This window comes from Peromyscus californicus, unplaced genomic scaffold (assembly GCF_007827085.1).
Source record: "Peromyscus californicus insignis strain IS unplaced genomic scaffold, ASM782708v3 Scaffold_10__1_contigs__length_136768540, whole genome shotgun sequence".
NCBI classification, from domain to species: domain Eukaryota; kingdom Metazoa; phylum Chordata; class Mammalia; order Rodentia; family Cricetidae; genus Peromyscus; species Peromyscus californicus.
Window position 1 is genome coordinate 37,244,234 of NW_026294391.1, and position 17,779 is coordinate 37,262,012.

General features: G+C 38.2%; 1 protein-coding gene across 1 annotated transcript in view; it reads right to left on the minus strand.

The window, feature by feature from the left end:
- Window positions 1-15,043: 15,043 nt before the first annotated feature.
- Window positions 15,044-17,779, minus strand: part of Cfap47 (cilia and flagella associated protein 47) — a 272,610-nt gene continuing 269,874 nt past the window's right edge. Inside the window, exon 65 of the mRNA XM_052731290.1 lies at window positions 15,044-15,256. Coding sequence (XP_052587250.1) covers window positions 15,044-15,256 — 213 coding nt within the window. The remainder of the gene's footprint in view (window positions 15,257-17,779) is intronic.

Genomic DNA, 17,779 nt, shown 5'->3' on the forward strand with positions numbered 1-17,779 from the left:
TCATAGAAGAAAACTTTCCCAACCTAAAGAAGGAAATGCCTATAAAAATGCAAGAAGGTTACAGAACACCAAATAGACTGGATCAAAAAATAAAGTCCCCTCGCCACATAATAATCAAACCACTAAACATAAAAAATAAAGAAAAAAATATTAAGAGCTGCAAAGGAAAAAGGCCAAGTAACATATAAAAGCAGACCCAAGAGAATAGCAACTGACTTCTCAATGGAGACTCTAAAAGCCAGAACATCCTGGACAGACGTTATGCAGATACTAAGAGACTATGGATGCCAACCCAGACTATTATACCCAGCAAAACTCTCAATCAACATAGACGGAGTAAACAAAATATTCCATGATAAAACCAGATTTAAACAATATCTCTCCACAAATCCAGCCCTACAGAAAGCACCTGAAGGAAAAATCCAACCTAAGGAAGTTAGATACACCCATGAAAACACAGGCAATAGATAGTCCCATACCAACAAATATCAAAGAAGGGAAACATACAACACTACCACCAAAAAATAACAGGAATTAACAATCACTGGTCATTAATATCCATCAATATCAATGGTCTCAATTCACCTATAATTAGCCTGTGGGCTAACAGAATGGATACGAAAATAAGATCCATCCATTTGCTGCATACAAGAAACACACCTCAACTTCAAAGACAGACACTACCTCAGAATAAAAGGCTGGGAAAAGACTTTCTAATCAAATGGATTTAAGAAGCAAGCTGGTGTAGCTATCCTAATATCTAATAAAATAGACTTCAAACTAAAATCAATCGAAAGAGATCGGGATAGACACTACATATTTATCACAGGGAAAATCCGACAAGATGAAATCTCAATCCTGAATATTTATGCCCCAAATCCAAGAGCACTGAAATTTGCAAAAGAAACATTACTAAAGCTTAAATAGCACATCAAACACCATACACTAGTAGTGGGAGACTTCAACACCCCATTCTCACCAATGGACAGGTCTGCCAGACAGAAACTTAACAGAGAAATAAGGGAACTAACAGACATTATGACTCAAATAGACTTAATAGATATCTACAAAATATTCCACCGTAACACAAAAGAGTATACCTTCTTTTCAGCACCCCATGAAACCTTTTCCAAAATCAACCACATGCTTGGTCACAAAGCAAATCTCAACAGATACAAAAAAATTGAAATAACCTCCTGTATCTTATCAGACTACCATGGCTTAAAGTTAGATTACAACAACAACAAAAATTACAGAAAGCCTACAATCTCATGGAAACTGAATAACGCCCAATTGAATCACCAATGGGTCAAGGAAGAAATAAAGAAATTAAAAATTTCCTAGAATTCAATGAAAACAAATGTACAACATACCCAAACTTATGGTACACCATGAAAGCAATGCTAAGAGGAAAATTCATAGCTCTAAATGCCCACATAAAGAAGTTGGAGAAATCTCACACTAGTGACTTAATAGCACAACTAAAAGAAAGCTCTAGAACAAGAAGAAGCAAACTCACCCTGGAGAAACAGATGCCAGAAAATAATCAAATTGAGGGCTGAAATCAATAAAATAGAAACAAAGAGAACAATAAAAAGAATCAATGAAACAAAGAGTTGGTTCTTTGAGAAAATTAACAAGATAGGTAAGCCGTTATCCAAATTAACCAAAAAGCAGAGAGAGAGCATCCAAATTAACAAAATCAAAAATGAAAAGGGGGACATAACAACTGACAATGAGGAAATCCAGAGAATCATCAGGTCATACTTCAAAAGCCTGTGCTCCACAAAATTGGAAAATCTGAAAGAAATGGACAATTTTCTGGATAGGTACCACATACCAAAGTTATATCAAGACCAGATAAACTATTTAAATAGACCAATAACCCCTAAAGAAATAGAAACGATCTTTAAAAGTCTCCCAACCAAAAAAAGCCCAGGACCAGATGGTTTCAGCACAGAATTCTACCAGATTTTCAAAGAAGAGCTAATACTAATACTCTTCAAATTGTTCCACACAATAGAAACAGAAGGAACATTACCAAATTCTTTTTATGAGGCTACAGTTACCCTGATACCCAAACCACACAAAGATGCAACAAAGAAAGAGAATTACAGACCAATCTCCCTCATGAACATTGATGCAAAAATACTCAATAAAATACTGGCTAACCGAATCCAGGAACACATCAAAAAAAATTATCCACCATGACCAAGTAGGCTTCATCCCAGGGATGCAAGGATGGTTCAACATACAAAAATCTGTCAATGTAATACACCATATAAACAAACTGAAAGAAAAAAAACCCACATGATCATCTCATTGGATGCTGAAAAGCCTTTGACAAAATCCAACACCCCTTCATGATAAAGGTTCTAGAGAGATCAGGAATACAAGGAACATACCTAAACATAATAAAGGCAATTTACAGCAAGCCGTCAGCCAATATCAAATTAAATGAAGAGAAACTCAAAGCGATTCCACTAAAATCAGGAACAAGACAAGGCTGTCTATTCTCCCCATACTTATTCAACATAGTACTTGAAGTTCTAGCTAGAGCAATAAGACAACAAAAGGAGATCAACCTCTGGAGGCATCATGATCCCTGACCTCAAGCTCAACTAAAGAGCTATAATAATAAAAACAGCTTGGTACTGGCATAAAAACCGACATGTGGAACAACGGAATCGAATGGAAGACAGTTGTTTGGCTCAAACTGTTTGGGGGGCACCCAGGCAGGGGGATCGGGATCTGTCCCTGGTCTATGGGCAGGCTTCTGGGAATCCAGTGCCTGTGATGTGATGCCTTGCACAGCTTTTGTGCAGTGGGAAGGAGCTTGGACCTGCCTAGGCTCAGTGTGCTGGGCTCTACTGCCTCCCCATGGGAGACCTCGATTTGGGGGATATGGGGATGCGGGTGGCTCGGGAAAGAGGGCTGGGGGGTCAGGGAGGGAGGAGGGGGATCTGTGGATTGTATGTGGAGTGAATAGAAAATTTCTTAATAAAGAAAAAAAAAGTCCACCTGTTACTTATATGACCTGTGTTTCCACTTTAAATTACATGATAAATTTAAAATACACAACTCTCTTCTCTCATTGCCCACTTATTTGCTCATCTTTTCAGTTTGTTAAGTCAGTCTAACTTTTTCTTCTTTTTGCATCTGTTGTGGTTTGAATTTTGTCTCCTCCCATAGAAATATCAAAGATATAATCACTAGTACCTGGAAATGTGACCTGATTTAGAAATAGGGTCTCTATACATGTAGTAATTAGAAGGAGTAAGTTATTCTACATTAGGGAAGGTCTTAAATCCTTAGCCATCAAATTTGCATCCTATGAGAAGAGAGAAAGACATTTAGGGAAGAAGGCCATGTGATTAATGATGGCGGTGGAAATTAGATTTCAAAAACATTTTTACTGAAAGAAGCCAGTACAAACAGATGCACACACATACCCATGTATGCCAGTCTAATTTTATTTTAAAGGAAATATATAGATGTTAGCTGGTGAAATTTGGGAAAGCTAGAGTACACTGAATTTGAGTCATCTTTCTTCACTAACAATAAAAATATACTTTTAACTAGAGTATTAATTAAAATATACCCCAAGCACCTTATACATTACCATAAAATAAATGAAAATATTGAATGCAAATAATGCTATGGTACTTTGTTTTATGAAATAAAGTGAGATAAAAACACCATTTGCAAAGTCATGTCAATACTTCAAAGAGAAAAGGTGAAGACACTGAAAGAATAGAGATGCATTCATTTTTTATAGTTGCTGTAACTAAGTAGTTTGCTGTGGCTTAAATAGCAGAAATGCATTCTCATCTAATTCTGGCAGCTAGAATCTGAGATAAAGGTATAGCAGAACATGGTCCCTCAAAAAATGTTAGGATCTATTTCAGGTGTTTCTCCTTGCTTCTATAAAACTCTTTCATTGTGGCAACATATTCTCATGATTGTTTCATTGTGTATATACATCTGTATCTCTCCACTCAGCATTTTAAAACTAAGGATACCAGTAATTATTACCTTCCCTGGTATAAACTTGTGTTAACTAGTTATGTCCGCAAAGCCACATTTCTAAGTAATAATACAATCCAAGATACTGGGATGAGGATTTCAACACATGATTTTTTGCCCTCTGGGAAATACAACCCACCCATGATATTTTAATTTTATGGCTTATATGTAAGTCATAATAATACTCAACTTTTATAAATTGCATCAAATGTTTTAAGGAAGGACAGTATAAAATATTGTTGTTAGTAAAATAAGGTGTATGTATTGTGGGAGCCCGTTTTCAGGTTCCTCGTGGCTTTACCCAGCAGGTCTGCATAGAGAGCCTGAGTGCAGCTGTCTGAGATGGTCTGCACTTGGCTGTGCTGGGGCGGGGGGAGGTCTTTTGCTCCACCTCTTGGTGTCTCTATAAATACCCTGCCTGGGGCAGAGACAGTCGGGACCCATTGGAATAGGTTCCAGGCCCTGTTGAGGCTATCCTGTATTTTCTATCTTTTTATCTCCACAATCTAAGTCCTTCTGTCTAATATTTCCCGCTGCTCGCCCTCAAGAAAACTCTGGGGAGCTGTGGGGTTGGTGGGTAAACGCCCCGCCATGTATACATTCACAAATATATATGATATAGTCATTTTAAAATTAGAATTATATGTATATAGGGCAATATTATATTTAGTTTTCTTAGTTTTATTAATTTCTTCAATAATAAATTGATATTATACGGATGGATTTATCTTTCTGAGACTTCTCATTCATGCACCTTCACATGGAATAACAACTTTAACTGATAGCTAAAAGCTCTTCTATTTTGTGAACATAATCTGTGTCAATAGGGCTATTGCACCATTGCTTGAAAGAAGGTTCTTTATGTGTCAGTAGATGTTAGGAGTATAATAGAATCATGTGATTTTAGATATGGCATATCAACTGATTGCAATTTGCACAAGTGTTTCACTAGTCTAAAGGTTCAGGTCCTATAAATGAGTCATCAAATTCCCTTAAAAATCAATTTAGATGAGCTATCTCTTATTCAGAACATTATTTCCACACAGAGCAAACAGTATCTAAATTTGACTGGAAAGCACTTGAGCTTTGTCAGTTACCTCAACAAAATTCAAAGGACATGAAATCAGTGATTCCCAAGAAAAGGAGGAAAGCATTAACATTATTTCCCCCACACAATGGCATCCAGTCCCACCCCCTGTACCTGCATTCCTAATCACCATGGAGAATTCAGATTTGCTAACTCTTTATTGTTTTGTTTCAAGTTATAACAAACCTATATGCTACTTTCTTTTGCAATTTTTTTTCATATTAGATGCATGTGTGGGAAGGGGTTGTCATGAAGCTACAGAGTTGACAATGAGAAGGGAGCAAGCCATCTTAAGCAAGTGTGTGTGTGTGTGTGTGTGTGTGGGGTAATGGGATGCATGTAACATGTAAATAGAAGGGAAAACTATTTAGTGGGGGGGAAGGGGTAATCAAAAGACAGGAAAGGAGGACAGGGAAGGGCAGTGAGGAATAAGAATGAAGTAGAACAAAGCATGAAAATATAATGAAGCTGGTTACTTTGCATTAATAAAAACACATATAGTCGCAATTTTATATAAACAGAACATTGTGTGTGTGTGTGTATGAGCACATGAGCTTGCACATATGCATACATGTACAGCTGCAGCCTTGAATTTGTTTGACCAGAGACCAAATGAATATCTTGGTACCCTTATAAGTTAGAGTGAGTTAATACACTTGGACTAATAAAGTATCATATATCAGAAGAGTTATAAATAACAGAAATCTATTCATAATTGTTTGCAAGACTTAGAACTCTAAGATAAATGTTCTTGAAGATTAGCTTTCTGTGAGCCCACATTCTGAATTCCCATTCCATCTTACAACCTCTGTGTCCATACATGACAAAAGAGGCAAGAGCCAGCTCCAGGTTTTCTTTTATTAGGGCCCCGAGCATACATACAAGAGTTCTGTCTCCAAGACCTAATTTCCTTCCAATGTCCCTACCTCCTAAAATTATAAGCTTGGAGAAAAATATTTCTTCACAGGAATTTTGTGAACAAAAGTCCATGTTGTATACAGCAGTGACAACTAGAGTTCAGAAGGTCAACCTATCAGAACTAAGGGTTCTGTTAGAGGAAACCATCACACAAGGTGTTATGGGATTACTGCCTTTTGAATGAACTGGCTGTCTCTTGTTGTAAACTTCTTATGCAATAACAGATATGATTCTCCCCATTTACCATGCATTTCCATGTTATGTGTACATGTAATCTCACAATTACATCTCAATCTTGGGCACAACTTTCCCTATACTTTTGGGGTAATTGGACAACTGTCCCCAGCTGTGCTTATTTTTCAATAACATATATCTAGCCAGGGCCATTCTCCAGACAAAAGTATTTCAGCAAAGATACCTTTTTCCAAGGACAAAACTGCACATAGATAAACATTAGCTCATCTCATTCACAGATAGAGAAAAGAACCATTGACAATTAAATCCTCAACCCCTTACCTTCATCCCAGGTTATTTACACAAGACCCTAACTTAAGAGATTTACTGCTCACATTCCTGGGATGATGTTTTAGCCATTTGCTAGTTACTGAGTTAAGGCAGTTACTTCCCACTGACCCAAGGAGATTGCCTACAAGGCCAGACAGGCAATAGGTGCCAAGTTTCTTTCTTGTGCAAATTAAGTTTTAATTCCTCCTCAGCCAGGTGCTATTCCTAGATTTTCTCCTCAGCAACTACTATGAGTGAAAGTGCTTTTACTAACCAAATACTACATGCTCTAACAGAGATTGCTTAACCACCTAGCATATGTCCTCCTCCCTATCAGAAAGCAGCTGCAGCCGGGATGAGCGGGAAAAGCAGTGCCAAAGAGTTTACTTTCTTGTGACTTATTGACCCCTAACATTTTACCTAGCCATTTCTAGATTATAGTTTGAGCACAATTCCCTAATTGATCTTAGCCTTTAGTTGACCCTACCAGAGAACTCCCCTTTAGTCATTCCCCTTTGGGGTTGTAATTAGAAGCTGACAATTATTGCTTTATGTGTGGGTCCTTATCACTTCTCTCTGCGACCCTGAAAACTTCAAGCCTTGCATTGCTTTACCAAAGAATTACTGTTTGGGTATATAGACCGGTTCTCTGAGAGCACTGGGAGGATTGATGGAGAAGAACAAAGATGAGGACGGAGATGGAAAGAACTAGGTAGAATGATGAGAGAACAGCAGAAGGGACTGAGAGCAGGAGGGACCGAGAGCAGGAGGGACTGAGAGCAGGAGGGAGCAGAAAAGAAACTGTGCAGATAGAATCGCCATAGAAGAATAAAATGAATGGACTAAAGAACTCAGTGTGCTTAGATTCATTGAATATCCCTCAGATTAGAATCCTCAGCTGGTTGTTAAGACTCTTCCGCGGACCCTGGGAGCAAACAATAAAGGCTGGACCAATTATTGTTTCCATTAGAACAAAAATTTGTTTAAGCAAAGGGTGAAGCTTCTTGAATAACCCATGAAGTAACAAGCTTATATTCTATGTCAGCTATGAGCTAGTATTTAAGACACATGCCTACAGTCACAGCATTCAGAAGACTGGGGGCAGGGGTTTCACAAATTGGAGGACAGAATGAGACACATTTTGAGGCTGTGTTAGTCACTGTTATTGCTGTGAAGAGACACCATATCATTTTAAGCAAGGATGCAGAGAAGCCACTAAACTGCTCCATAGATGGGAAGAGGGTTTTTAGTATAAATATGAGAGAGAGAGAACAGCCAGAGAGCTTTGGGGGAAGTCCAAAGTAGCCATGGCTACTTCTCTAGGGCAGAGAGGGGAGGGCAGCCTGACAAGGGCCAAGGCTATCTCTCTCAGGAGCGAGAGAGAAGAGAGGGATCAGGGAAAATCCACCTGAGTTATAAAGAAAAATTGGTATCTGCAGGGTGGGGGTGGCAAGTACTGTGAGCTGGATCAGTTTGGAAATTTGGGGGTTGGTTTTCAGGCCAGTGGTGTTAGTATGTACCATGGGTGCCTATTAATAGAGAAATGGTTCTCCTTGGCAGACAGGATATATATGCATGTAAGTTTATAAGCACAAACTTCTGGGATCATATTTGCGTGCGTGCGTGCGTGCGTGCGTGCGTGCGTGCGTGTGTGTGTGTGTGTGTGTGTGTGTGTGTGTGTTTGTGTGTGTGTAAATATGTATATGTGCATGTGTGTGGGTGCATACAGAGACTAGAAGAAGTCTTCAGATGTCCAAATAGAGTTCAAAATGAGTTACAGCAGTTGTGAACTCCCCAACATGGGCATTAGAAACCAAATTCTATCCCTTTGCAAGAGCAGCAAGTACTCTTAACCACTGACCCATTTCTTCATCCTCAAGATATGTTCCTATATCATTCAAATATAGAATAGAAGGGAATGCTGTTCCATGGCTGGTGTGAGCTTTCCAGCTCAGAGCATACATACTAAAGAATAGTTCACAGAATCAATCAGTAAATTGGTAATAGGAGCTCTGTGGGGATTTTCCATGAACGCACTAGTTGCTGAGAGTCACAAGAGCCCTATTAACAATCGGCTGGGCGGTGGTGGTGGCGGCGGCGGCGGCGGCGGTGGCGGTGGCACACGCCTTTAATCCCAGCACTTGGGAGGCAGAGCCAGGCGGATCTCTGTGAGTTCGAGGCCCGCCTGGGCTACCAAGTGAGTTCCAGGAAAAGGCACAAAGCTACACAGAGAAACTCTGTCTCGAAAAACAAACAAACAAAAAAAAACAAAAAACAATTGATTAAAGCTGATAATTTGGAAAGTGTGGCTTCAAACAGAGGATAATAATGTTAGATCTTATGTTGACTATTATATTTCCTGCTTTTAATTGTAACATTGAACACATTGTGGAAATGACAGAAAGCTGTACAGGGACAAGAGACAAAAAGGAGAACTACTTTGGCAAATTCTTGATTACAGAGCTAAATATAACCTTTATTTAAATAGGGTCCTCAAAACAGCTTCAATTTTCAGTGAAGTTTATACATAAGGTGTTACTTTCACCACTGTTAACAAGAACTAAACCCTTAACTGTTCATGGCTTAACTATAATGCACAAGAGTCCTAGGCATTAGAGACATACATTTTCCTTATTATTTTTCTATTTGAAAATTTAAGTTAATATACAAGGTCATGGCTTTGATTATAACACTTCTCATTTATTTATTTTGACTATTTGATAGTTTCTTGCATATAAATAATGAATTTTAATCCTCATCATATCCCATTTTTGTCTCATCCCCACTCCTAATAAAACTCTTCTTTTATGAAGCTCCTGTGTGTGTGTGTGTGTGTGTGTGTGTGTGTGTGTGTGTGTATGTTATTATAGTTTGCTTTTGTTCATTCTGCCCCTTTATATCCCTTTTCCATCCAACCTGGTCCCCTGTTGCTGATCTCATTTCGAATTTCGAACAGTCCTTTTCTACTATCATGTCACAGGTATTCCATCACCTTCTTGTTTACATCTACCCTGCCTCTCTAGGTCCCCTTTCTATTGTGATACACAAACACACACACACACACACACACACACACACACACACACACACACACACGTTTAAATAATATAGATTCTGCATTTGAGAGAAAACATGGTATTTATTCTTTTCAGCTGGACTTATTTTGCTTAACATACAGATCTCCAGCTTGATCCATTCTCATGTAAATGTCATAATTTCATTTTTGTTCATAGCTGAAAAACTCCTTTATATATGCTACCAAATTCCCTTCATGTATTAATAATCATCGGACATCTGAGATGTTTACATTTCTCAGGCTTTGTAATAGTGTAGCAATAAACATGGATGTGAAAGGGAAAAATAAGTAGCCATCTTGAGAGACGTTCCTTCCCCTTCCCCCTCTTCCTCTAAAGGTATTTGCTGACCAGCAGTTTTTGAACTGACCAGAAATTGAACTTATGGGAAGATAAGGCTGGGACAATAAATCTATGTATCCTGGACTAGGAAAAACAAGATTTGGGGAGTAATGGGCTCAACTCACCAGAAGTTGAACTCAGGGGGGAGTAGGATTGGAACAATAAATCTGAATGTATCTATCCTGGGTTCAGCAAAAGCAGGACATAGGGAGAAAAATTTATGTCTCTATAGATACCCTGAATCCTGTTAGCCATTAGTAACCCTATGCTTGTAGTTCAACCAGTAACTTCAAAGAACTACTTCACCCCTAGCTCCCCTCGTCCAATCCCAAGATATGTAATATTCTGCATGTAAACCTTTCCTATACAAACCCCTTAAAGTGACTGCTCGGGACCTTCTCTCTTTTCCTCTTTTCACCTACTGTAAAGTGGTGTCCAGGAGGTCCCTGCCTAGGCCGGGAATAAACAAAAGCTTTTGTTCTTACATCGGAAGTTGGCTCCTTGGCGGTCTTGTTGGGGGGGGGGGGGGGGGGGGGTTCACGCGCAGGCATTACAGATGCATATATATCTCTGTTACATGCTGCCTTAGACCTTCCTGTATATGTATATAGCCAGGAGTGATAGTTATCACAGAGTGGGAAAATACCTTAGGTTTATACTGTAGTCTAAATCCTGACACAAAAAAATCAGGATAAAAAGAGAAACTGAGAATTTAACAGTTTTCATGAATAGACTTATTTTAGCAAAATGCAGATTAATAATGAGGAAATTGATTAATTCCAAAGATTATCTTTAGAATTGTGAGCTTAAATGTTTAGAATACTAAGCTAAACTCTCCAAATTAAGCTCACTCTCCAAATTATGTTTTTTTATTCTTAAAAACATTTTTGAGAAAATTGTAATATGATTACATCATTCCCCTCTTCCCTTTCCTCCCTCTAAACCCTCACATACACCCTTGCTTGCTCATTTTCAACTTTGTGGCCTCTTTTCTCACAGGCACAGAAATAGAACACAGGAAGAACTCTGGATTTGGGCCATAGAAACTAGCTTCTGTTCCATATGTACCCAGTGCCATGGGGCAATGGGGAGAAAGGACACTTGCTTGAGTCACCTCTGTGCCTCCGAAGCAAATGTAAGGAAAGTTCATCCTCTCAGGTGTCTTATAATTTTATTCATATTCAGCTTTTTCTACTTGAATTTCTCCCATCCCACTTTCTGTGATAAAATTTGAAACAGTAAAATTAACGTCATAATTTGGAGCATTTTGAAATATTCACAATTTGCAATGTGCACTTTTTTATTACTTCATCCTCAGTTTCATTTCTCACCCAAAGAAGTCAAATACAAATACATTCCATCATGAGTATCTCAATTATTGGAGTTTTCAAGTTATGCTTCTCCAAAGGTCCAGTATAAGAGGTCCACATATAACATTAAGCATTGGCATAAACACTAAACAAAAAGGCAATTTGATTTGGGAACAATTTCATGACAACAGTGCTTTTACACTCTAAAGAGATTATTTGGGAGAGTGTAAGATGTTCTTGGAGACAGATTGAGAGAATGCTTACTTCCTTAAGCCTTTACACCTAGCAGTAGGAAGAATAGACAATGATAGGCGATTTTCCATACTCAAAATTAAAAAAAAAAAGTAAAAGAAAAAGAAAGAAAAAAGACAAAGAAAAAAGAGAAAAGAAAAGCTTTATGGAGCCAGAGAATGAGAAATGCTTTGAGAAACTCTCAGATTTTTGGCTCTTATCCCATTCATAATAGAAAATCCAGTGGTACATGGGTCTCCAACCCACGTTACCCCAATTGTGGCCAAAAATACTAATTAATTACATTCATGTGCTCCCATAAATCTGCTTAACAACATGTAAGGAAACTACAATTATTAGATTCAAAGTAGTTCCCAAAGGCCATTGCTGGCCTAACACAGAAAAGAAGTAGAGAATAAATAGTTACAGCTTTGCATCTATATAGTTTCTATGCACTTAACTGCTGAATTGCAAAAGTAGTCAAGCACAACATATACAGAATGGTTATCTTAGCTGGGCATAATGGTGCATGTCTTTAATCCCAGCACTTGGAATGCAGATGTGGGTGGCTCTCTGTGCCTTTGAGGCCAGCCTGTTTACAGAGTGAGTTTTCAGGACAGTCAGAGCTATATAGTGAGACCCTGTCTCTCTCTCTATAAGGAAACACATTGCCTTATATTTCAGCAAAAGTTTTTCATAATGAGTTAAATATGCATTCTCTATAACTTCCATAAGACAATATAGTCTTTTATTGATTTTCCATCCATTGATATGTAAAATTTGATCTTAGCTAGAGGCTTGTAGGTATGAATAAAACAAAAGATAGGTGGCAGGCTACATTTGTCCTATAGGTCAATACCTCCTTATTTTTGAAGGCATGAAATTTGTTTAATGAAAGGCTAACTACAAACTATTACTCATAGCATCATGGGTATTTTTTGGCACAAAGCTAACCATTTGTGTAAAAATAATTTTAAGATGGTCCATACTGTCTATTTTATATTTTTCCCAGTGACTGGTTTAAATATATTCTCTTTTACTTTGGCAATGACTCACTCTTAAAAATCAGATACACATCAATGCAAGTTTTATTGAGGCTGGAGCCATGTCTCAGAAATTTGAGTACTTGCTATTTTTGCAGAGGATACAGGTTCAGTTCCCAGCACCCATATAGTGGCTTGCAACCACATGTAACTCCAGTTCCAGGGAAATTTGATGCCCTCTTTTGACTCCCACAGGCTTCTGCACACATGTGGTGTACATCAATCATACACACACACACATACACACACAAATAAAAATATTAACTATTTTTTAAAAACATGCTTTCTTCTTTATCATGTTGAGATATACCTACATTATTTATTTAAACATTCTGGAACAAATGTTTATGTGGACAAATGTTTTTGCACAGTAACTACATTAGTAAGTTTATTTTTAACATTTTAAGGGCTGACAAATGGCTCTCTAAAATGTCCATTTGTCTATTTTCTTACCAGTGTACAGAGGTTGCAGTGTTTCCACAGTCCCACATACATTTGCTGCAGTGGTCCATTAGAAAAAAAACTTTGTATTGATTCCTTGTGGATTACACATCATGCATTCTGATCCCATTCATCTCCCATCCCTTCATATCCACACTCTGCCCTTGCAACCTCCTCCCCCAAATAAAATAAAATAAAATTTAAAATAAAAATAAAAAACCAAAACCAACCAACCAACCAAACAAACAAAAACTCCAAAACAAACACAAACAAAAAATCTTGGGATGGAAGCTGTAGTGTGGCCCTAATGAGTTACACAGTATATACTCTTTAGTCTATACGTCTTTATTTGTAAGTGTTCATTGGTTATTCGCCTGGTTTGAGACCTGTGGCTTCTGCTACATTGTTGAATTGGGTCCTCACTAGGACTTCTCTTGGATATCCTGTTGTTGCCATGTGTCATGGAGATAATGCAGTTTTGGAACAGCAGGTCTAGCTCCATCAATTAATAGATGAGGTGGATGTTGGAGTGGGCCCAGTTTCTGGGCCTGGGTGGTAGCTGGGTTGGTCAGACTGCTAGCTTTTCCTCATCATCACCACCTGGGCGAGCTCTCAAGCCCTGCCCTGGGATAGCACACATAATGCAGCAGACATCAAAGAGCAGGACCAGTTCTCCTGCTCTCACACCCTTGGGGCCTGCATGCCTGCATCCACACTACCAGGGTCAGCTCTACTGTTTTGCCCAGGCCAGGTGCAGGCCCCTCTCTCCTCCTGTCATGCCCCCAAGGCCAGCTCTCCTGCCTGATGCAGGTAGCAAAGGGTGGAGTTGGGGGGCATCTTTCCCTCACCTATACTACCACATGGCATACACGGGTGGGGTGGGGGCAGCTCACCAGCACCCCTGCCAACATGGTCAGCTCTACTATGCTGCCTGGCAAGGTGCAGGACCTGCTGTCCCAAGTGCTGCAGCTGGTGAGGGGCAGGAGCAGTTCTCCAATTCTCATGACCTCAGAGCCAGCTCTCCCACTTGCCACAGGCGATGAGGGATAGGAAAGGGGAGCAGGGTCAGCTCTCCCACCCTCATGACCCTGGGATTTGCTTTCCTGCCTGCAGTAGGTGGAGAGAGGCGAGGGGTGAAGGGGTCATCTCCCCCTTCCCACTGTGTGACAGACAGATAGTGGGCTAACTCAACTCTCCCACTCTCATGCCTTCAGGTGAGGTGCAGGTTCTGCTCTTGCTCTCCCATGTGCAGCAGCCAGTGAGGGGCGGGGCCGACAATATGCAGCCCTAACCTCACTGCCTTTGGTGTTAACAGGAGCCACAGACATCAACACAGACCATGGCTGCAGCAGGGCGATGGACACATACACGGCCCTTGGCAGCAGCCCAGACCCAGATGACACCATGGTCCCAGCAGTGGCATGGCCCTTTGATACTAACATAGCCCTAGGTGGCCACCCAGACCCCTGATGTCTGCCTGGCCCTTACGGGCAACATGGGCCATGGATATGGACACAGACCTTGGCTGCTATTGGACCACTGACCAAGACATTGTCTTTTAGGGTTACACACTAAATTTATCACTAGTGTTTTTAAATAATGTAAGGAATTGACCTCTAATACTAACATTGTTGCTTAAAATACTGTCATTAAAATTATGTTTCAGAAGCCTGGTCATGGTGGCGCACGCCTTTAATCCCAGAATTTGGGAAGCAGAGGCAGGTGGATCTCTGTGAGCTGGAGGCCAGCCTGGGCTCCAGAACTTGTTCTAGGACAGCCCCAGCAACACAAAGAAACCCTGTCTCAAAAATCCAAGTCCAAAACCAAACCAAACAAAACACATGGTTCAGTCTTGCACTTTAAAAATAAAGAAATTCCAACATTTATACTACAAATTCATTTTAAAACAAAAACACAAGTCAGAAACGAACTACATCTTATTAAAAGAACATAAAATGTCAGCAATTAAAAAAAAGCCCAAGAAAGTGTATTATGATTATCCCTCAAAAATGAGATAACAAACAAAATATTCAATTCTACTTGAGACCAAGCAATGTTTAAATTTTTTTATTTATACTTCTTAACTAAAGGAGAACCTTTAATAGTAGAAGATACACCTGTGCGTCGAAGTTTAGCATTTTCATGAATAAAATTGTGTTGAATTGGTGGAATGCTGCCATATGTCTTGTTAGTAGCATCAATTTTGGGTTTTACATGTACCATTGATTTTGGTGCTGGAGGTAGCCCATGTATTTCATACAGACAATATATTTCATCTGTCTGAAAATTAAGAGATGGAAAGATAATGTAAGAAATATACAGAGAACTAGAAAGATTAGGGAAACATTTATCATTATTAGTAGTTTCTATTGGTTGTATGTGGTATGGGAAAGGTAAAAAATATGGTTTCCTCTAGAATGAAAAATACTAATGCAGAAATAAATTAGGGAAATAAAGTAAGACTTTATGATTGTGGTCACAGAAATAATTGGCAAATTACAGTAATATGATTTCTGGATTATGAAAGTATAAGACATTAAAAATATACTGAGAAGTCTAAGATCATTGAAAACATTTATAATCTAAATCCAGGTAATGTAATTTATAGGGGAATTTATTTTAAAACCCTTAATTTTTTCTGTAAATAGGCATAATTCCTAACATATGCTAAATTAGGCATTCTAGAATTGTCAACGTTTATATTTAGACCTTACCATACTTAGGTTAAGTCCATTGCTTCTGCAGAATTTGCTGAAGCCATTTGTTTTTATATAGGCTTTAGCCTTACATTGGGCTTGGACCATGCATGCTACGAAAATTATTTTAAAGTAAGTCCCCAAGCCAACTGAATATTGCAATAGACCAGGTTAGATGTGTAATGCAGTATCTATAAATAAATACTGAGTAGGTGCACACATTTCTTTCACATCAAACATGACCTTATTTTAATCACATATGGCTCTTTTATGTGATATCTGTAGTATTTATACAACCAGAGTCAATGATTCAAAAGTTAAATAAACCTAGGAACAAAACACAATTTGAGTTAAATATCATTGCACTTCATATGGGTATGTTTGAAATCTAAAAAAGAAAGCTAGATTTTGAAGGTTGTGCATATGCCATTCTAAACTTTTTTTTACAGTACAAATAAATGACCTCATGGATACAAAGGAGTATGCTAAATGAAAATACCAGCATCTGCCTGGAACTGAGTACTAATCCTTGAGCTTCATGCCAGCATGCAGGTGAGTTACATGAAGGGATCTATACCCACCCCTAGCACCTAGTGAGAATAAGTAGCAGCTACTTGGTGCTTGTAGTATTACCAATCATTTATATACAAGACTTGAACTGATAACATAAAAATACATTATTGTTAAAATCACAATTAGATTTCATACATTTTATTGAAGATTGTAATAACTCTACAATGATTAAGTCAGTATCATTTAAGGAAGCTGTTCAGGACATTTCTCCAAATAAGCTAAATAACAATAACAAGGTTTTTTGTTTTGTTTTGTTTTGTTTTACAAAATAAAGATTAAGCTTTGCAGTTTTACCTATGATTTAACTTCTTTAAACCAAGTATAAATATGAACAATTACATATCTTCAAAAATATTTTATAGATATAATCTGGTCTATATCTTCTATCCAATCTTTTAAAATATAATAAAAACAGAATTCAAAATACTAAAAGAATAAAGTATTACACTTATTATTGATTTGTTTAGTGTGTGAGTGAGAGAGAGAGAGAGTGTGTGTGTGTGTGTGTGCGCTGCATACATGCTTGTTTGTGTGTACTCGTACACTGCTGTGTGAATATCTCAGGACAACTTGTGAGAATCAGCTAGCTCTCTCCTAAATGCCATGTGGTTTCCAGGGAACTCAGGTCTTCAATCAGTATTGGAAATAAGCACATTTACCACTGAACCATGTTACCAGTCAGGAATAAATTAATAGCTCCATATCATTAATGCCTTATTGAATGAGTATTGATAGTTTAAAAAAAACCAATCATAGTAGTTCGCTGGCCTATTTACTAAGAAACAAAACAAAAAAATTTATCAACAGATAAAATTCTCATATTTTAAAGGTGTCACTGTTTTGAAAAGAAACTGAAGGCAATGACAGCCTGGATGAATGACAGATGTTGTTAAGGACAATTTCTAAGGTTAAAAAATGATAGTTATCCATTAACACATATGGTCTATGGCTACACACATTTCTCTGGTGTTTTCATTTGAGTGAATGTCTGATGCAATTTCCAATAGCTAGTGTTTGCAAGTCCTTGACTTTTCCTCCTCAGAAACTCCAGGTGTTTCAGCTGATTTTGGATCCTTAACCATCTCTGAGTCCATTCCTCAGTCAATAACTGGAATGGTGTAAAGTGGTATATAAAACCCCTATATTCCTGCCCACCTTGGGTATGAATTTATCAAGGTGTGAATTCTACACTATTTCCCAGAGATCCCTCATGGGATTAATTTTCAGTTTCACACTGTGGTGGATGATTTTATTAGTCTCCTTTCCTTCTGTATTTTACATACTGCCTTCCCTGTATTTATTTCCTGGTATCACATGTAACAAATAGGCTACTTAAATTTACATTCTTTTGAAGGATCTGCTTCCAATGAAATACAAAAGAAAATACATATTTAGAATGCCCTTTCAAATTGTTTTATGCCAATGAAAAGATTTCTTTAGAAGTAATATAAAATACATATTTATATTTGTTTGTGTCTCTAGTTGTAACAGGAACATATAGTTATAATATGATATCTATTTTGCATTGTAAGCT